The sequence below is a fragment of the Cucurbita maxima genome, unplaced genomic scaffold (assembly GCF_002738345.1).
Source record: "Cucurbita maxima cultivar Rimu unplaced genomic scaffold, Cmax_1.0 Cma_Scf00002, whole genome shotgun sequence".
Taxonomy (NCBI): Eukaryota; Viridiplantae; Streptophyta; class Magnoliopsida; order Cucurbitales; family Cucurbitaceae; genus Cucurbita; species Cucurbita maxima.
In genome coordinates, this window is record NW_019272018.1 from 5,377,342 (window position 1) to 5,398,095 (window position 20,754).

At 34.5% G+C, this 20,754-nt stretch overlaps 2 protein-coding genes across 6 annotated transcripts in view; one reads left to right on the forward strand and one right to left on the reverse strand.

The window, feature by feature from the left end:
- Window positions 1-989: 989 nt before the first annotated feature.
- Window positions 990-16,248, reverse strand: LOC111465184 (U3 small nucleolar RNA-associated protein 25). 2 transcript variants are annotated; one of them, XM_023109504.1, is made up of 25 exons: window positions 16,086-16,248; window positions 15,811-15,931; window positions 15,492-15,603; window positions 14,772-14,866; window positions 13,565-13,733; window positions 12,586-12,730; window positions 12,317-12,443; window positions 10,579-10,679; window positions 10,362-10,487; window positions 9,421-9,501; window positions 8,826-9,019; window positions 8,284-8,356; window positions 7,929-7,988; window positions 7,810-7,848; window positions 7,640-7,728; window positions 5,423-5,487; window positions 4,540-4,586; window positions 4,315-4,374; window positions 4,073-4,144; window positions 3,516-3,545; window positions 3,328-3,422; window positions 3,077-3,182; window positions 2,117-2,179; window positions 1,955-2,026; window positions 990-1,356 (listed from the first exon to the last, which is right to left on the reverse strand). In XM_023109504.1, the coding sequence occupies exons 2-25, from the start codon at window positions 15,836-15,838 to the stop codon at window positions 1,282-1,284; spliced, it is 2,124 nt and encodes a 707-aa protein (XP_022965272.1). In that variant the 5' UTR covers window positions 15,839-15,931; window positions 16,086-16,248; the 3' UTR covers window positions 990-1,281. The 2 variants fall into 2 exon arrangements, with proteins under 2 accessions (XP_022965272.1, XP_022965280.1); XM_023109512.1 differs by lacking the exons at window positions 15,492-15,603; window positions 15,811-15,931; window positions 16,086-16,248 and having other exon boundaries at window positions 13,565-13,737; window positions 14,765-14,862.
- A 936-nt stretch (window positions 16,249-17,184) lies between these two features.
- The window catches only part of LOC111498708 (villin-4-like), an 8,471-nt gene continuing 4,901 nt past the window's right edge, over window positions 17,185-20,754 (forward strand). Inside the window, exons 1-10 of one of the 4 annotated variants that reach the window (XM_023150059.1) lie at window positions 17,185-17,519; window positions 17,890-18,053; window positions 18,775-18,861; window positions 18,996-19,095; window positions 19,216-19,284; window positions 19,364-19,600; window positions 19,694-19,871; window positions 20,030-20,162; window positions 20,257-20,419; window positions 20,500-20,647. In XM_023150059.1, the coding sequence (XP_023005827.1) occupies window positions 18,806-18,861; window positions 18,996-19,095; window positions 19,216-19,284; window positions 19,364-19,600; window positions 19,694-19,871; window positions 20,030-20,162; window positions 20,257-20,419; window positions 20,500-20,647 (1,084 nt within the window). In that variant the 5' untranslated portion in view covers window positions 17,185-17,519; window positions 17,890-18,053; window positions 18,775-18,805. Of the gene's footprint in view, window positions 17,520-17,698; window positions 18,054-18,774; window positions 18,862-18,995; window positions 19,096-19,215; window positions 19,285-19,363; window positions 19,601-19,693; window positions 19,872-20,029; window positions 20,163-20,256; window positions 20,420-20,499; window positions 20,648-20,754 lie in introns of those variants that run through there. The other 3 variants (XM_023150068.1, XM_023150075.1, XM_023150051.1) reach the window with 3 other exon arrangements.

Consider the following 20,754-nt stretch of genomic DNA (forward strand, 5'->3'; position numbering starts at 1 on the left):
GCTTTGATCTGTTACGTATCGTCGTCAGTTTCACGATTTTAAAAACCTGTCTACTAAGGAGAGATTTCCATACCCTTCCAAGGAATGTTTCGTCCCCCTCCCTGACCTCCTTGACTAATGTGGGATCTCACGGTACGAGTCTATACAAGTGTAGTTGGGTTGAATCAATTTTGTTTTTAAATTGACTTAAAATTTCGAGTTGGTGACCTAAATTACTCAAATAGAATTCACAACTCAATTCTTGGCTCATATTTAGCTCATTATCTCTTCATGTATAACTCCTATTCACGTGTATGTATTTACCAATGTTGGAGTATCAGCAGTTGACTATTATAGGTTCGAAAAAGCTAGCTTGTGTTGTTAGCCTCTCCAGAATGCCTTGGAATAAAATAGGTGCAAAAGGAGGTTGAATGGAATCTAGTTTAAACAAGGGGCGCCCAATCTACTTCCGCCTAAACTGGATGGAGTCGACCATGGGCAACATGGGCAACAATTCTGATGGAGAAAATCTTATCCATGGCGAATAGATTCTGGGTATTGACATGGGGAACAAAACCTGCAAAAATTCATTTTTCCCTCAGCGCCTCTTTCAAACCCCATCAGATTCAGATTCCCATTCTCATTATAGTCAAATTGGAATGATCAAAGACGACTATAATTGGAATGATCAAAGATATCGTCTGTGAATTTGTGCAAAGACAGCTTGCCGACCTCCCACGTGCTCCACCGTGTTACACAGTCTTCTCGATCTCTATGATTTATTTAGCGTATGAAGATGTAGCTCTCATGGGAGAGACATGTCTAGTAGAAAATTGTGAGAAGCCACATTTGTCGGAGAGGGGGGCAAAACATTTTCTATAGGGGTATTAAAACCTCTCCTTAACATAACGCGTTATAAAATCGTGAGACTAACGACGATACGTAATAGACCATAACAGACAAGAAATATCAGAGAAAAAATCAAAATATTGTTTTCCTTAGAGGACAGATAGTTAATTGGAATCATAATGTTAATTAAAGATTTAAGCCTACATAAACATTAGTTTCTTCCTCAATTTTGAGTACATAAACATAATGAAAATCTCAAAAGTACATAATACACAAATAATAATCAGATTAAGAAAAAAAAATCAGAACTTAGGAGTCAAAATTGTTGGACCAAGCCGCGAAGAGATTCCGATGTTGTGGCAGTTATAGGGACATCGCATCTCTACTTTTGCAGAGACCATCACATGGCTGTTTCGGTCCTTCAGCGAGCATGCTGGCTGTTACAAGGGGGGCTTAGCAAAATACAAAGACAGTCTTATCTGATGTCCCCATCCTTTTTGCTGGCACGGTTCCAACTATTCTCTCCAGCTAACATAAAATTGATAATAGGTTAGTATAACGGAGCAAGAGCGGAAGGGAAGAACGGTAATTTGAAGCCACTTAAGTAGTTTTATACTCCAACGACAACATCTTTTTAGTTCAACATGTGAGATAGGAGTGTTGAACATTTGACCATCTTGATTGAGAATATATGCCTTAACCAATTGAGTTATACATCAAATAAATAGATTTACAAAACAACTGACATAAAACCTAGACAATTCCCATTTTTTAGTCCAAGTTCGTAAAAAATACCACGAATCACAAGGGTTGGGAGCTGTCATACAAAGTAGTAACTTCTCTATGTTCGTTTAACTAGTCCTGGATTTAGACATTCTTTTTATGTCTTTTATACCAGGAAGGATTACTCAAAGAACTCAAAACAGTTAATTCGTCATGTGAAATTCAAAACTAATAAAATGAAAGAAACAGGGATCTCATTGCAACTATAAGTAATAGCATAATGTATATAGCACTCGCACATCAAGATGGCATCTTGAATTGAACTCAAACCTCTTGGACATGCAAAAGAATTCGTAATATCAACCTCAAACAAGTTCTAATACAACAGCACAGTGACACTTACCCGGAGATGATCAAAAGGAGAAAATATAACTCTGCATGTCATGTTGTCGGATCCATCAAGCATATTTACAATCTGAAGAGTAGTGGGGATGTCATAATGAAATCAAACATATGGTGTAACATAATATTAATAATTAGTCCAGTAGAAAATCATCATGTTTACCTCAGGGTAAAACTCTTTCCTCTCCGGCAAGGAATACATTATTAAGCTTTGTATGCCACGAATCTAAGACCAAGAAGAAAATACATGGTCAAGGATAACAATTTTTATTACCGAAGACCACAAGTAACGGAAACTACCAAGAGAAACAATTTTTTTTTTTTTTTTTTTTTTTTAAACAAGAAACGTAACTTTTTATTGAATAAATGAAAATTGATGGAAGCTCAAGGATACAATTAAAGTTAGATACAACATAAAACACAAATTTTCTTCATTGGGAGTATATGATATATGCTAAATGCTTGTGCTAAGCAATCATTTTGAATAGTCGGATAAGCATGATTAATAAATGAAATTCAGTTTACTACAGCACGTAAATCATTTACATACAACTGTAATACAAAAGATGTTTCAAAATTTAACATCATGTAAACAGAGGAGTGTTTCTTTCTCCATCGATGGCAGGTTATCTAGGTTCAATGTTTTCTCTAGAGTATCCCAATTTGCTTCATGCCCCTCTAAAAGCTGTTGCTAACTGCTAAAGTAGTAAAAATTTTAGAAAAGAAAATCTGAAGTTCAATTTTCATGGTCTAATGCAGTTAGGTTTGTGGTTTTGAAATTCCAAAGAGAAGTGGAGTGATTTAGAGGATGTATGGGAGATGATTAAAAGTTTAAGCTACTTTTAATGTACTCCCCCTAAGTTCCTTGTTTTCTAATTATAATTCTTTAGGATCACTGCCAACAGGAAAAACTTTTTGCAAACCGGTAGACTAGAGTGGCTAGGGATCTAATCTCCCGATCGTTCTTTTCTGTCCCCTTATATTCTCCCATTCTGGTCATGAAAGTTAGTTACCAAAACACAAAACCTGACGCGCACAAATGTTTCTCAGTAGCAGATAACAAATATACACTATTGAAGTCGAAATTAAGCTTTTTAGAAAGGTATATAGCGTTGTAAGTAACCTTATATCTGTGATAAAAATGAGCTCTCTCTGTGTATAACATGATCTTCCGCTTTCCCTCAAAAAACCAATTGCGCGCCCGTGAGATGTCACTTTGCTTTGTATACCTAAAGAACAGAACTAGATCATTATGCATGACAACAGAAGCAATCAAGGATACAGCAAAAGAAGAAAAAATAAATAATAATAAAAAAATAAAAAAAATCAATAAATTTATGCATCAGTTTAGAAGTAAAACGACAGGTTTCTTACTCTCCAAGAAGACAGAATGAAGCATTCTGCATCTTCAAAAAGTTCCGAACTCTGACAAACTCGAAGTAAGAACTAATGAATAGCATGACTCCACCCTGAGTGAAAAATTCCACGGGTAAGATAAGACAAAAATATATAAGTAAGACTTCATCAATCAAACAATGTCATCATAGTGAAAAAAACGTTACCTGACTAGATTCGTTTATCTTTGGAAACACCTGAAGAAGAAATTAGACACCCATTTTAAATCATCAGATCAATAATAAGGGTATTGAATCTCACTTCCGCTAACTTTTTTCCCAGATAGTTTGGTTTATCCGACTTTATTTTCACTTAGATCGACCAAGTCAAATCCTCAAACAACTAACTGAAGTATTTGCTATTTGAGATCAAAATTGATCAAGATTAACAGGATAAATAAGAACCTTAAAAAAAACAAAAACAACCTCTGCGTGATACTAGATTTTAAGCAGAATAAACTTCTCGTATATATTCCATTCTCAGCCTAATATCGTTAATCATTGTGAACATCAAGAAAAGATTTATAACTATTTCAAAAGCTTTAACCACTGCATGAACGATCATCTAAAAATTATTGCAGGGGAGGCCAGCATCACACTAACAGCCAGTTTCAAAATCAAGCCCCATATCTTTTGACAAAACGAAGCTAAAAAATTAACATGTTTCTATTTCCCCCCAAGGAAAAATCATTCTGTATTACACCACTAAAATAAAAGAAACAAACCTTCTTGGAAAAGTACTCAAGACGAGCATCATCAACATTAGCTATAGAGTCTGCCTCAAATCTCTCGTACACCTGAAACAAACATACACACAAGAAAAGTACCCAAAATGAGCAATTTCAAAAACAATTCAAACAACTTCAAGGTGCTTTTGCAGGAAGCACCTAGAACTCTTTCTCAAGTTCTTATGAAAAACAACTGCTGCAAGAGCAAGGAAAAGAAAAGCATGAAAAAGCAGACAAACCTGGCGGACTTGGAGCACCACTTTTGGAAGAATGCCTTTGTATTCACATAACAACCTCACCTACCACATGTCATGTTAAACATTCAGGATATGTAATAAATAGAGATGAAACCATACCAAGTAAAAGAAAATCAGTAAATCAAAAAAAAAAAAAAATCTGCCATTGAATGCCCATCTCCAGGTTCCTAATTTTTTAAGAATATGTAACAAAGAAAAAAGATGCACCTTTCCTTCGAAGTTGTTGCAGTAGCGATTGAAAAATCCATTTATATCTATTAACAACAAGATGTAAAAGAAATTAAAAATACTTCATCGCAATCATTAAGATTATAATAAAAGATTCAACGTCATAAAAATACAGTTATTCATACAAGATCTAAACATCAGAGAGGTAATAAATTTCCCGCTTACAACGAACCATTTCATAATTCATTAAAGGGAAAATATCTAAAACGGCAGTTTGGGATAATTGCACAGTACGCTGTGGTAGTACTGTAAAGCAATTGCATTTGCAGAGATAGCCAGATACTATAACTTGATCTAATACATTTTTATTTTATTTTCTTGAATTCCCTGTTATTTATTACTTGTTCATGCTACTATTTAATTTATCGTTGCCCAAAAGAGATTAACAAATGACCCCTACCAAACTCATAATTGTTATTTATATATTCATATCTTTTCCCTAAAAATGTGAACTAGTTGACGCACAACATTTTCTTTTTTTGAAATCATTATCAGAATTAAAACAAAAACTAAGCAAAATGAGATTTTTCAAGACCATTGTTATTATTAAAACACGAGTCACTCTATGTCATGATGACATTGCAACATAAATAACACCCATATGGTTTAAAAGCATTGTTATAGATGGTTCGACAATTTAAATAGCAGAACCCTCTTGCTCAAGTGTCTAATCAAATAACCCACTCCAGCCATTTTTGACATAGAACAAAATTAAAGTTCTGAACCCACCAAGCGTATTCTCACTCACATAGTATGTAGCATTAAATCAAGTTAGAAAATGACTTAGAAACTCAATTATTTTGGGATTCAAGAAATTGAGCTACATGGATTGGATTGCATACAAACAATAGGTGTACCTTACCTGGGTTTGAGTGAAAACCCAAAACTATTGACTGCCTATAGAACCTCGCATATCCATCAAGATACCTATAAATATGACAGTGATTTCATAAATGTAGATAATGGGATAAAATTTTCAAGCATGCAAACCTAATGAAAACAGGTTGATTAATTATATATATAACAAATTTCATTGATGTATGAAATTTAAAAGAAAGGAAAAACCCAAAACCAAAGGAGTTACAGAAGGGATCTCTAATTGGACAAAAGTGTAGAGAGACTGTAAGAACAATAAAATGAAGAACATTTGTACTAACACATAGCAAAGATAACTTGTTCAAAGAACTCTCAAAAGAACTTTCCTTTCCTTGAAAATAGGGTTGTTCCTTTCATTCCAAGTGCCTGAACAATGTACATCCAAATAAGACTTTTATCCTAGGAAAAAGGATGTCAAACGAAAACATAAGGAGGCTGTTGATCTCATCAGGAAGGTTAGTAGACCAACAGCAGGAGGAAAAGAGCTCCTTCCAGAACCTGGCAGCAAAGTGGCATGAGAAAAACAGATGGCTCTGAGATTTAGAATCGGCTTTACATATAAGGAGAAAGGGCCATATAAGGAGACCTTCTCTACAATCTATCATAGGTATTGACACTCCAATTTTGAATCAAAGGGAGAAAGGGGTGGTGCACCATTCACATATTTTCAAACAAAAAAGGTAGGAACCCTATTTCATTGAACCCAAAACCAGCATGATGGGAAAATGGATGGACGTAGGCCAATCCAAACGCTTGACTGGTGCATCTTTGTATTTATAAAGGATAGGGTTAGAGACAAGGAATCTACCAATGAGGGACAAAATGGGGTTCTCTCTAAAGCTAGACCAAGTGTAAAGGCCATTTTGGAGGGGCAAGTCGATGAGATTACAGCAATCAGTGAAAGAACTAAATTTTCGCATGCTTCTACTAACATAGCAAGTCGATTTCTCATTACTCATCTAGTGACATAAAAATCCTCCCCTAGAATCCACCTGTCGAGACAAAGGGCTGATAGGTCCAGAAGATCTTGCCAAAAACGGTGTCTTCCATTAGCCTCAAGCTCTGTCCCATCAATGTTCTAAGAGCTCCATGAAGGTTTTAGTTTCTTGAAGAATCACTATGACAGGATTATGCTTTGTAATAATCATCCAAATGGTGTGAGCCCACCTTGTTGAGAGGAGGAAGGTTTGTCGTTGTTTACTGTGGAAACAAGCCCAGTTAGTTGGGTCTTCAACTGCATCATCCAAGTCAGTTAGGGAGGTGGGGGAAGCGGTTGTTTGAGAAGCTCCATCTAAGTTTGGCCAACAATTGAGTCACCAAGGTCAGGTAAAGGGGAGGGCCTGGGTTGATCTATGCAGGGAAGAAGATGCGAGAAGGCAAGAGAGGAAGGAGAGGGTGCAGCAGAGGAGAGGAGGAAGGGGCGAAATAAGTAGTTTTCTGTATCGATATTAACAGTTTTTTTTAATGGATAGTGACAGAAAATTTGATTGTAGAGATGAGTGAGAGAGAGGGTCGGTAATGCCTCTGCAAGAAGGGGAAGCAGGTTAGGTGCAGATCCAGTAGGGCCTGGGGGAGAAGGAAATGGATCTATTGGGTCACTATGGGTCAAGACATGTGGTGGGGGATGAATGAAGTGGGTTGGATGTATAGTGGTCAAAGGAAAGGGCTTGTTGTGGAATCCATTAGGCCCTTCGTATTTGGGCGAGTAAAAGTAGAGGATGCATTCAGCCCAAAAGAGAATCCAATGAGTTTTTGACTATATAGGGTGGACCATCTGAGGCTGGGGAGGGGATGGGAGTCTGTCAGCATGCAAGGTACAATTTAAGGGAAAAGAGGGTAGGTATCATCAGAGGAAGGACGGATGTCAAAATTGATGGGACAAACACCACCTTGTAGATCTGTGAAGCAATCTACAAGCCAAGAACAGAGGGTTGCAGGATGGAGATGTAGAAAGAGTGATCCTTTGGTGTCTGTGATTTTCATTCTTTCTACTCTATACCTTTGGTCTATCTCAATTGTGTAGACCCTCCCAATAGTGGCAGTGGAGTCATGATCGATGGAGATGTTGGGTAGCAAGGGAGGGGAGAGTGGAGAGGGAAGTCATCAATACAGGTTTCATGTGATACCGTTTTATTGTAATAGACATAGATTCTTTTGATTTACATTTGAGTAAAATAATGAACAAAGATAATCTGGAACATACCACTGTCTTATCCGCATCACATCAGTTCCATGCTGCTTCGATGGTATCTTATTCATGTGTTCAATAACGGTATTCACATGGGACCAGTTCTAGTATTCACATGAGCTCAAGGTTATAATGCATCATAAAGCCTATAAACAAAGATTATAGTTTAGTAGCACAAGAAATACCTGCATTTCTATAATATCTGCGTGATCAATGATTAGGACCTGTTCATATGAAGCATAATTTTCATATAAGCGAAGAAAAAGAGGAACTACACAAGAATACACTTGATCAGAAGTAATACCTCAATGGAAGAAAGATAATCGACATCTTTCTCCTTGTTTTTCTCCATTTCGCCAAGTTTCTGAGAAAAAGTGTTCATAAGTAAATTATGCATTTCCAATTTTATAAAAAAAAATGACAAAATATATCCGACCACACCTTATATATATCATAATTGGTGGGGTTCATTTTCACGGTAAATAATTGAAACTAAGCATATTTTACATTAAGAGCTAGAATATCATTATAGTGAAAATTTGAAAAAATCATAATCCTACAAATAATCAAAGTATGAAAATATCTACTCGGGGCATAGTGGAAATATAAATTTTTGGGTTAAGAAATGCCCCTTGAAGTTAAGGGAAAAAATAACTCACCGTAATCAGACCAAGGGGTGAAGCGACAATTATGTCCGATGAATAGAAATCACTGAACAACCTAATGCTCTTCCTATAAAACAATTGATACAAATAAGTTGAAAAAATAAATTTATTTTGATTATATGAAAAAATAGAATTTATTAATAAACAAATTTACAAATTCAAATTCAAATTGAAAAAAAAAAAAGAAAAAAAAAGGCACAATCAAAGGAGCAATTCAAAAACAAAATACACAAAATTTACAAATAGTATTAAAAAAAAGCTTAAAGCTTATGGATGTTGCAAACGTTTCCGTTCTCGGGAAACAAGAATTGCAAACTATAAAAAGGAAGAAATTATATTAAAAAATTCCTATAACTAAGGCACAAAAAATTGATAAACATATAATCAATTTTGAGAACGGGAGTAAAAGGCTTATAGCACTTTCTGATCATATGTAAAATAAAAATTTTATGAAGCTAACATATTCGAAATTCACGAGACTTCTTCTCGGCCAAAAAAATAAATCTGAATAGAACTATAATGTATGCGTAATTCACCTGGTGAACTTGATACCAATCATGAAGAGATCCTCATTATTCCCACCAAAAAGTGCTTGAAAGTCAGAAGGTTTTGAAGATTTTTGAGCGCTGAAACTCTGGTCATTAAGAGATAATTCATCCATATCCTCATTCTTCCCAACATCTCCATTTCCAAAATCTTTGTATAGACGGTCAAGATGCTCCACTGTAACCTAAAAATCATAGGAAAAAGGTTAAAAATGGAGCTAGGTATCTTGACTATGGTTTAACAATCAATTTTTTACTTTAGCTTTGGGGTGTTATTCATTGCAAGAATGTAGTGCAACGTGTGTTGCTGGTTTATTCTGACTAGTAATAAAATGCAAGCGTTCATTGCCCCTTGTAAACTAAGCAGATTCATTTAAACTTCATTTACATGTGTCCGTAAAAGAGCGCACGGACGGAAACTTCATTTACATTTAAACTTTATTGCATTCCAGACAATAACCCAACACATATGTCCTACAAAGGGTACACTAGTAGAAATGTGCTAAAAATGCAAAGGAAAGGTAGTACTGCAAGCTATATAGTCCATTCATCACAAACATAATCCTTTCATTAAAGAATTGTATACCTTGTTTGCCGAGGGTGTAAGATGTATCAGCCTTTTAATTACACGAAGTGCAATGCTCGCAAGGGGCAATAAAATCAAAACCTGAGGCAGATTATTGCAACAAAGAATTTAAGCTTTTTTTACAAAGGAAACAAAACTCTTGAGTAAGTTGACAGAACAAATTAGTTTCAACTATCAAGTTTCTTTTGTTTGGTTTAAACATATAGAAATTATTATTTAGAAAAAAAATGATGACTGATCAATGCCTGAGGTGTATCAGACTTGGAAATTCATTACAATTACTTGAGCTGTTTTTTTCCCATTACAGAAAAACAGAGTCACCACGTAGACATTGTGACTTGGTCATTCTACGTTCTGCTGATGCAAGATCACCAAGTGAGTTTCAAAGTGCTAATGCACATACAACAGCAAATAATATGAGAATGTGAGTAAATAATGCAGGAACACCAGTACCTACAGGAACTAGGTCTGAATATGAAATGTTGAGACTAGCATAAGAATGTCAATTTTATAAGGAAAATACCAAAAGTCAACAAAAAATGTGTAAGGTTTAGAAAACCGTGTATAGAATTATAAGTGAAGGTAAATGTTTTGGTTCGGATTAAATATAAGGATGACGTGCAATGATTGCTAAAACAGATTAAGCAGATAGACATAGAACTGGAAAATGGAGACCAAAAACAAAGTGAAATAGTAGTCACGAAGAAATGCATTAGGTTGCCACCCATGATCAGCTCTAGAAGAACTCTAGTTAAAAAGCGGCATAAAATTCATGGGGTAAAACAGATAAAATAGAAAAGTTGAAAAGCAAATAGATTAGACTGCCTCCAAGTCCTAAGAAAAATTCATGAGATAAAGGGGGCCATAAACAATTAACTGGAGACACTCAAAACCTTTTCAGTATAGCATATAAAAAGAAAATGAAGGACCACAGTTACAACCTTTGGACGAGTAAATCCATGATCAAGAAATTTCTCTCCACTAAGAATCTCGGCACAGTCTTGATGCTTGGCCATTTTTGAATTGTTCTTCGTTATGAGGTCTCCACTTTTGAAAACATGATTCAACTGCAAAACATTTTTTTTCGTGATTCATTCACACGAACAAATATATATTCTAAATGATTTTCCATAAGGAGTAATAGAGGAATGCACGTACAGTATGCATAATATATGAATCCATGATACTTGAGTCTTCTTCAAGACCTTTCAAATAAAACGGTTTCTTGTTGCAGTTCAGTATATCCCGGTAGCTGTTGCCTGAAAGAAAACTAGAAGGATAAGCAACAAAAATGCATATGCACGCGCATACACAAACAAACAATTATGAGAATAAATAATCCACAAACACATATATTTCACCACTCTTGACAGCCAAATGACCCAAATCTACTGCTTTTAGCAACCCAACAAAATCAATACCTCCACACCAATAATCTTAGCTAGCAGAATAAATTTCTTATTAAGAGAGTCTTTGACAGCCAACAACAATCACAAAATGTCAGTTCTCATAGAACCTGTAAAACAGCTTGCCAACTTGCCTTGGAATGGAAACATATGCAATCCAAAGTTTTACACACTAGTATGATGGCTTGGGGATTCAAACACGGGACCCAGGGCAGTAAGGCCACCTTTTTTCTTGAAATGTAAGTTTTGAAAGTGGCAGTTGAAAAAATTTTGGTCTTTTCAATTCCTACTTCGTGAGGCAAAAAATTTCAGGGATTTTTTTCTATTGTTTTTGAGGTTGTGGCTAAAGGAGAAGTTAAAGATCCTTTGAATAAGGTCAACAAGATCATGGCTATTTTTTGGGAAATGGGGTTAGTAAGAAACAAAAGAATTTCCAATAGCATGAAGGCTCCTAAGGAAGTGGTTTGTAGTTAAGTGATTTTGCACATCTTCTTGGGCTTCCCTCTCTAAAACCTTTTGTACACAATCTAATTCTATAAATAATTGTCGTAGAGCTTTTTTGTAATTCCTTTGCTTTTGTTCAGCTATCTGCCGTATGTAATTTCACATTATCTATGAAATTTGTGTCTAATAAGAAAAACAGTGCAAATTATCAAAGCTAAAACAGCCTAACCTTTTAAACTAGTAGCTTAAGTTAATATAACTAAGCAACTTACTTATTAGCAGCTAGAAATCATCACAAGTCGGCTGAACTAAAGACATGACAACAACTGATGCCAAGATTGAAACTTTGGGTATTAAAATTTCATAAAGCAGTTTTCTTTTCTCTGTCCAGTACTTGTTTGAAAAGATTGAATTAGAGAGAGGAAGGCTTGTACGTTGGAAAAGGAAAACATTTTGGGACAATTTTGCAAAGATCCAACTAGTTACACAACATTCAAAATTGGTCCTTGGATGAGTTGGTAATATCAAGGGACTATAAACGTAGATCTCTACAATCTAGGGAAAGAATTACAGATTGGAAAGACAACAAAAAAGCTAATTCTCAGTCTCGTGATCAAGTCAATCTCTATGAAAGAAATAGAGAATATTAAGGAATGCCGTAGATTTTGCAAGGTTCTCAAACTCCTGGCTATGAACTTTTGTTTAACATTCCTGTGTATGCTTTCATTTTTTTTCAATGACAGATTGGTTTTTTATCCAAAAAAATATTTAAGATTAATGCTTACGCCTGCATCTTACCCATGTTTTCTGTTTCATCCAACTTTGAGTCCTCATCTAAATCATATTTACAAATATGTTCATGAAAAAAAAAAAAAATTGAACAAGAATATGCGAATGAAATATTCAATTCTTATCCCGTAAAAGGAATCTTCTGATAGGGGAGAATATGAAAGCTTGTAAAGGTGTGCGGCAAGTGCGGCTATATATTCAAAAGCAATTGTATACAATATACACATATACCCAAAAAAAAGAAAAAGAAAACTCACAAAGGGAAAAGAAAAATCTTTGTCTCGACGAATGAAAGTCAGTGCCTCCAGATGTCTTGTACACATCCAACCAGTGCTCATATAACCTTTGCTTAAGATTGTAATTACTAGATTTGGTTTCTAAATCCTGAAATATAATCATTAAAAATATTTAGCATCAACAATCAAAAGAAGAACTTGAGAATTAAAATTTTTGATAAGGATGGAAGAATGAACTCACAAAAATAAATCAGATTTCAGAAACTCTATAGATGTAAAAATTAAAATACCTTTAGAAAGCACTCTCCGGTCCCTGACCACTTGCAGTTAGACATCCCTACTGCAGGAACCGCCCATGTATATTTCCATTTCATTTTAGGGAAATTCTCAACCTCTTCTTTTGATAACTTGTGCTCCATGTGTTTGTTAAATGAACTGCATAAATAGAAGTATAAGCAATAAATCATATGACTATGATCTCTATGGCCAAGTAAAAGCTTCATTCCTTAATTTTATTTTTAAAAGAAACAGTTATAATGATAATAACAATAAGAGATTAAAAGGCCACAACCACACTCTTCCAACCAACATCCTTTTAGTTACAAACCTCTTCTATCGAAAACACCTAAAGAAAATTGAACTCATCAAGTCGCTAAAACTTAACAATCCAACCCAACACCAATGAGTTGAGTTGGGAGAATAAGTCCAATAAAATTGATTTGAGTAGAACCAAAACAACTTGAAATCACTAACTAAATTTTTTTTTTCACTCTATAAGTTGTGAAGTATTTGAGATCATATTTCATTTCACTGGTTGCCACTTCTGCTTCCCTTTTCACAAAATTTTACGAACATTTGAAAGAACTCTGAAAATAGAGAGTTTGCAAATTAAAATTTATACATAAGAATATGCAAATATGCTCATAAAGTATTGGTGGTTTACTATCTTTTTCAAAAATAAATGACTAAACCAACTCGACCTAAATAGAACCCATAATCTAACGAGAGCTTTTGAGCTTAGGAAAATTTCCAATTCAAACATTTGGAATTGTCTAGAACTCCACCCATCCCAATCAACGAACGCCCTAAATTTAGAATTGAAGAAATCAGTACTATATAGTTTAATATCTAAACAAGCAACTATAATTTTTATGTCATTGACTTCATGGTCCAATTTAAGAAGGGGTGAAGAGAAATATATAATATGAGATTAGATCTCAAAAACAAAGGACATGATTTATATGATTCACCATAAAATTATGGACTAACCTAGTTATATCTGATGTAGAAGGGTCACCATGCGAACCAACTTCAAGTTCATTTTCCTGATCTGTGTCAGACCTATCAGATTCAGTGTCCTCTTCAGTTTCGTTGTTTGGCATTGGCTCAGACATATTGTTCCCCAAAGATGAACTTTTAGGTGACTCATCATCAGTCCCTACAATATGGAGAATTTGTATAATGAAATAAAAGCAAAATTTTGCAACGGGATGAATCCAAACAATAATATAAAATATAACGTTAGGATATATAAGTTTCATATAGAAAAGATGATAAAAACGATGCTCAAATCTTAAACAAAAAGGACTAGTGAAAACTAATAAAAGAAACTTTCTTCATCATTAAATTTCTGTAATTTGTGTAAGGTACTGTCTTCTATAATGAGTGAAATATTACAAAACTTGGCTGTACCAAAGCATAGGTTCAAGCACACACGGGAGCCACCAAAAGAAACCTAGAAGAAACTCCTGGATTTTACTCGGGTTATGTTTAAAATTTTGAATAGTCTTAAGCCTGACTGGGGATCCAACTCCTTCAATGAGATTTTAAATGACATTCTTAGCAAAAGATTAGAAGCATAATGCTCAAACTTCTCATAACAAAATTGTTGGTCTTCACAATCAATTTTAAGGTCTATCCCCATCAACAGGAAAAAACCTCTACTTTACAAAAAAGGCCCGAAAAAGAAATGGTGGAAACATGAAAAGAGTTTCCACATTCTGCCATTTAGGATAATGGGCACTATTCTTCATAGTTTAACATACTAAAGAGGCTCCAAGCAAAGAACAAAACAGAAGGCCAGGTCAATGAAAAGGTCAAGGTCAAGACCAGCCTCGATTTTCCCCATTGTCAGACTTCTTTATTTGGGATACAAGAAACAGAGAAAAAAGTCATTTCCTGATATTAACATTAACCATCAGGTTCAATAAATAAATTAATTAAAACCATCAATGCCATAAAACAGCATTACTGGTAAAGATAGTCTAATAGTCTTAGCCATGAGAACATATACATCTGTTGACGGTAAGAAGAAAATTTTTAAAACAATTTTGAAACACGTTGTTAGTGTCTTGAGAAACAAAGGACTACTTGGATGACTAGAAGTTCTACAACTAGCCAAAATATTAAAAATCAACGGTCAAAAAGATACTGAAACATAAATAACAATGCCATGAGAAACCCATAAAACTCTTACCTTCCTCTTCTTCCTCCTCCTCTAATGCACTAGAAGATTCAGGACAGCTATCCTCGTCATCCTCTGTGTCACTTCTGCCTTCTTCTTGTCTTTGTCTAGGGAAAAACATGGACAAGACAAGAAAAAAAAGAGAAAGTTCAAATTTAAGGCAAATATAACTTGGGTGCCTTAGCAACTTGCAGAAAGAAATAATAATTCCACGAGCTAAGTAGTATAAAAAGAAATATTGTGTCGTCCAACAACTTGTGTATAGAGCAAACATGTTGCTCTCATGAAAATTTATATGCATAATATATCCACCAGTACACAATTAATGACTCAAATTAATAAGAATCAGGTCACAAAATTAACTACCGCTAATCCAAGATCGTCTGAATCAAATTTGATGTTTCCTCATTTTACGGCCTAGCTTCTAGTTTTTCGTGCAAGATTAGGTATTGGCCCAACTCTCACATGAGGCTTTCTCTAAATGGCAAGCATCGTGATAGAAACATGGACAGTACAATAATAAATCACGCTTATGCATGAAGTGTAACCCCAACAAATAGTAAAACCATATTTAATTCATATTTGCGGGAAATTAATGAACGAAGGTATCAAACACAATTCGACAATCTAGAGATAGTAAATATTCTTTAAAATTAGAATAAACCATATCAAATAGCATTTAATTTTTTAATAATAATAATTCAGTATCAAAATCCAGTTAATGAATACTACCTTTTCATACATGAAGCAGCAACATCCTTATTACATGATTGTAATTGCATTAACAAATTATCGTAGTTCGATTGCTCTTTGAAAACTTCAAGTTCCTCGGCCTCACTGGCTCCTACACAAAAATTCACCATAATTGCCCTCGCATATGAAAAGTAAGTGCGCACTAAAGGAAATATAAACACAAATACATCATTGTCAATAAGAAGCAATATATAAAATAATCATCTCAGAACTGTATCTTCATGAACTAGCTAAGCAATCAAGCCATATTCCCAACAAAAGAACGAAAGAAAGAAAAGGAAAAATCAAGAATCCTCACCTCGTTTACGAACTAACTGCTTCACCATTGATGAATATTTTCAGTGGAAAATTCTGAAAGTATGCCCAGCTTCTATGCTCACGTCAGGATCCAATGGTATTGCCTGCTGAATAATTGATCCCTAGTTTTCCACAAGGCTTTATTAGTAGCTATTCTACTGTCTTTAGTTAAAATAATAATAATTAATAAAACAACACCTTCGTTCTTCCATTAGAAGCTCCTAATTTGTGTTTTTCAAGTAAGAATAAAGACATGGATGGAGATCGGAAGTATACCAGTAACGACAGAGAGTAAACAATCAGTGCAAAATCGGCGGCACGAGCGGAAGTAAGACGACGGTGGTAACACTGAGTTGTTGCAGAGAAAGAGACCGCGTTTAAGGAGAATAATAAGTGGCGGGGAAACGTGAGACTCGGAGGAACATGGAAGAGTTAGGTTTCCTAATTCTTTTATTTACTTCTATATATTATTTGGGATGTTTTTATTTTTTATTTTTTAAATAAATTAATAAAAATACCGAACTTTATAATTTATCTCAAAAAAAAAAAAAAAACTAAAAAACTAAAAAACTAAAAATTCCGGTAGATTTTAAAAAATTTAATAATATTCTTCTATTAATATTTTGTTTATTAAATTTTCAAAAGTTTCATAATATTCTTTAAAAATTTTAAAAACTTAAAAAAAAATACATTTAAATATTTATAAAAGGTTTATTTAAAAGGCTAAAAAGACTTCACTCCTACCCAAATAACATTAAAAAGTTTGGAAAAAATTTAATGACAGGTTTTTTTATATAATAACTTTTTTTATATATAAAAATAAATGGCAACTTTTTTTAATACAATAATAATAAGATTATATTTAATTCGTTAAAAGAGGAGAATAGTATTAATAAAATTTTGTAAAATTTATCGATATTTTTTAAACATTATAATAAATTTAAAGATATATTTTAAGCAGTAAAGAAGTAGTAGTAGTAAAGTAGTATTAGTTACAATTACCAAATATTTTAAAATTTAAGAGTTTATATATATATTTCTTAAATTATCCCATAATTTTAAAAAATATATTTAAAAATCAAGCTAAATTTAAAAATTTAAAAGTGGTAGTAGCTAAAACTTGATTAAAAAAACTTATAATTCAAATAAGTATTGGAATTAATATGAAAATTTGAGTATTAAAACAAATATAATTTTAAAAGAATTAGAAAATTGAAAGAAAAATGATTATTAGCCAAATTCATAATCACTATTTTATTAATTACTTTTGTGCTGGAACTGTACTGTCAAGCGTTAACAATACCATAAGCAAATTGAATTAGCCTAACCCAATTAAGGGGCAAAAAAGGAAATCCAAAAAAGCAAAAGAAAACAGAGGGGAGAGAGAGAGAGAGAGTCGCTTGCTTCCTATGGCAAAGCCCCACCGTAGGCTTTTTGGCGGTGTGCTTGAATCATGGACGGTGACCGACCATCCTCTCTCTCTTCATTCGCAGCCAATCCTCACAGAGCGGAATTCGGCTAACCCATTTGCCAATTTCAATCCCCCGACCAACCGATTCCTTCCCTTTTCATGCTTTAATTTCTTTTTTTTTTTTTTTTTTTTTTAATCTTCCATTCAAATGCACAACAATTAAACTATTATGTGAAGAAACGAGTGATTTCATTTCACAGTCAACAGGGAACCCCACCATTCTCATTTACAATTTACAGGTACCCATCTGTTTTTGTTTTTTTGTGTTCTTCTCTTGTTTCATGGTGTTTCTTTGTTTATTTTACTGCATTCTACTGTTCATTTCGTCTAGTTTTATCGTTTACTGTTGTAAATTTGTGATGAGATTAATAGGGAAACAGACTTCTAAAGAATCTTCTGTTTAAACAAGAAAATTCCCACAAAATTCATCTGGGTAATGTGGTATTGCGGTGAAAAGGCTAATCCCTGTTGTTTTATCTCGTGGGGTGGTGTTTTTTTTCTTCGTTGTTGTTATAGTTAGTGATATGCACGCCTGTCCTTAATCATTCCCTCCATATTCTCTCTCTGAATTTCTTAATCCTATTATCTCCTCTTCGTCTTCTTCTTCAGCCTCGGTTTTCTCTCTTTGTCCTTGCCTTCTTACTCTCCCCTCCGTTTTCTCTACTGGGTTGTGAAGATTCTACAAATTCCAAAAGCTTGTACAAGCTAGGATTCGATCTGGGTGACTGTCTTTTTTTCCTGTTATTATTCTCCTTCAAGTTTTGTTCTTCCAGGTACTTCAATATTTTGGCTTCTCATTCTTCATTTTCCTCTTCTCTATCTTGTGCATTAACTATGTTTATCCCTCGTTTTTCTACCAAATGCCATGCATTGGAGTTTCTTAACCATCCAACAATACGTTCCTGTTCGCTTCCTTTGTTCCTTGTACCTTAGCTTCGTGGGATATGCTTGTCACAAATGATTAAGTATAGAGTTTTTTGTTTGTTGAGCCTGGAATTTTTATTAATAAAACGTTTACTCCTTTACGGTATGTTTCATAAATGACCAGATTTCATGGTTTCATGGGGTTGATTTTGAGATACGGACACTGGGAAGATTTTACCATGTGATGCCAGGAATTGTATATGCGTGTCGTCTTCTATGTTTCAGGGTAGGCTTTCTTTTAGGGATGGTTTTTGTGTGCAGTCTTTAATCTCGAGTCGTTATAGTTGCAGGGAACTGAATGTCAAAACTAGTTTAGTGTTGCTTATCCTATGAGTAAGTCCTTGTGACTTCCAAATGTGTTCTACATTTTCTGCCTCTCTTTTAAAATTCAGCTACTTTACATCATTGTTGAATTGATTGTAATCATTTGTGCTAATTTGACGACTCACCGAGGTAACTGTACCTCAATAGTTCCACTTGTAATAAGATCTCTTTCGACTTCAAACTTGTCTCAATTTAATGATCTGTTACGTTTGTGACCGCTTCACACTGACTTTATGTAACCAAAAGTGGTAGGTAACAACAACGTTGCGAATATAACATGGCTGTCTCGATGAGAGATTTGGATCAAGCTTTTCAGGGTGCTGGCCAGAAAGCGTATCCTTACATAATGTGAATTAAATAACAATTGAGAAAATCAATCTCTTCCATTTCTTTATTATGTGATTCATTACAATTGCTTCCTCTCTAGCATTTGGAAGTTTCTATTTGTTTACCTTGACAATACATAGTGGGCTTGAAGTATGGCGCATCGAGAATTTTCGTCCTGTTCTAGTACCAAAAGCATCTCACGGAAAATTTTTCATGGGAGATTCCTATATAGTCCTGAAGGCAAGTGGTTATCGTTTGATCTTTTACTACGCGCTTTTATGTTAATAGGTATCCTTAACACACGTACCATAATAAGGTGGCACTCAATCTTTCTAGTGATTCATGTATATAACCTGGCAGACCTCATCCTTAAAAAGTGGTGCTTTGCGGCATGATATTCATTATTGGCTTGGTAAGGATACCACTCAGGTAAGCTCTAATCATTCAGTAATTGTCTGGTAGTTATCTCTTGGTTTTCAAATTTAATTTTTAAGACATGTCAATTTAGGATGAAGCTGGTACTGCAGCCATCAAAACTGTTGAATTGGATGCAGCCCTTGGAGGACGTGCTGTTCAGTACCGTGAAGTACAAGGTCACGAAACAGAGAAGTTCTTATCATATTTTAAACCGTGCATTATACCACAAGAAGGTGGAGCTTTGTCTGGGTTCAAACACGCAGAGGCTGAAGAACACCAAACTCGGTTGTATGTTTGCAAAGGAAAACGTGTTGTTCATGTTAAAGAGGCAAGTCTAACCTCAGATATGCTGGCTGATAAGGAATTAACTTCACATTTATTCTTCTTTTTTGGTCATTTTATAAGTTCATTCCGATGGCAGGTTACTTTTGCTCGATCTTCGCTTACCCATGATGATATTTTCATTCTCGATACCAAGTCTAAAATATTCCAATTTAATGGTTCCAACTCATCCATTCAAGAGAGGGCCAAGGCATTGGAAGTAGTTCAATACATTAAAGATACGTATCACGATGGAAGATGCGGAGTAGCTGCCATTGGTAAGTAAACAGAACTTTAGTAGCCCATTGCTTTAAATAAAAAATATTTATTTCATTTATTAATTTTGTTATAATAAGTTTAGTTTCATAAACTTGAAAGCTCATAGTTTCTATGGTATCATGTTGCTAATAATCCAATCATGTCTATTGTCATACAGAGGATGGCAAATTGATGGCAGATGTTGATACTGGAGAATTTTGGGGTTTATTTGGTGGTTTTGCTCCACTTCCAAAACGAGTAGGCAGTGAAGGTGATAAGATGGTCGATTCGCATCCAATTAAACTACTATGGTATAAAATCATTTTCAGGTTATCACTTCAAAGTTATGAATAAGTTTTGCTGGAAAAAAATCATATTTGCTTCCATGATCTCTAATTTTTGCAGTGTTGAGAAGGGTAATAGAGAATCTGTTGAGGCCGATTCTTTAGCTAGGGAGCTGTTAGACACGAATAAATGTTATATTCTAGATAGCAGGGCGGAAGTTTTTGTATGGATGGGGAGAAATACCTCTCTTGATGAAAGGAAAGGTGCCAGCAGAGCTGCAGAAGTAATTTTCTGAACCTCCCTAGTTCATTGATCTATGTTTATCTGAGGACTCGAGTTTCTTATATCTCTTCTTGTTAACAGGAGCTAGTCAGTGATCCTGATCGTCCACAGTCACATATAATGCGTGTGATTGAAGGCTTTGAACCTATAATATTCCGAGCCAAGTTCGATTCATGGCCAGAAACAACTGATGTAGGTGTATCGGAGGATGGTAGAGGCAAAGTTGCAGGTTGGTAAATGAAGAAATTGTTTGATTCAAGGTTCTTTAAGTAGATCTTTTGGGTTAATTTCCCCTGTTTTTTTCTTTTTTTTTTTTTTTTTTTTTTTTTTTTTTTT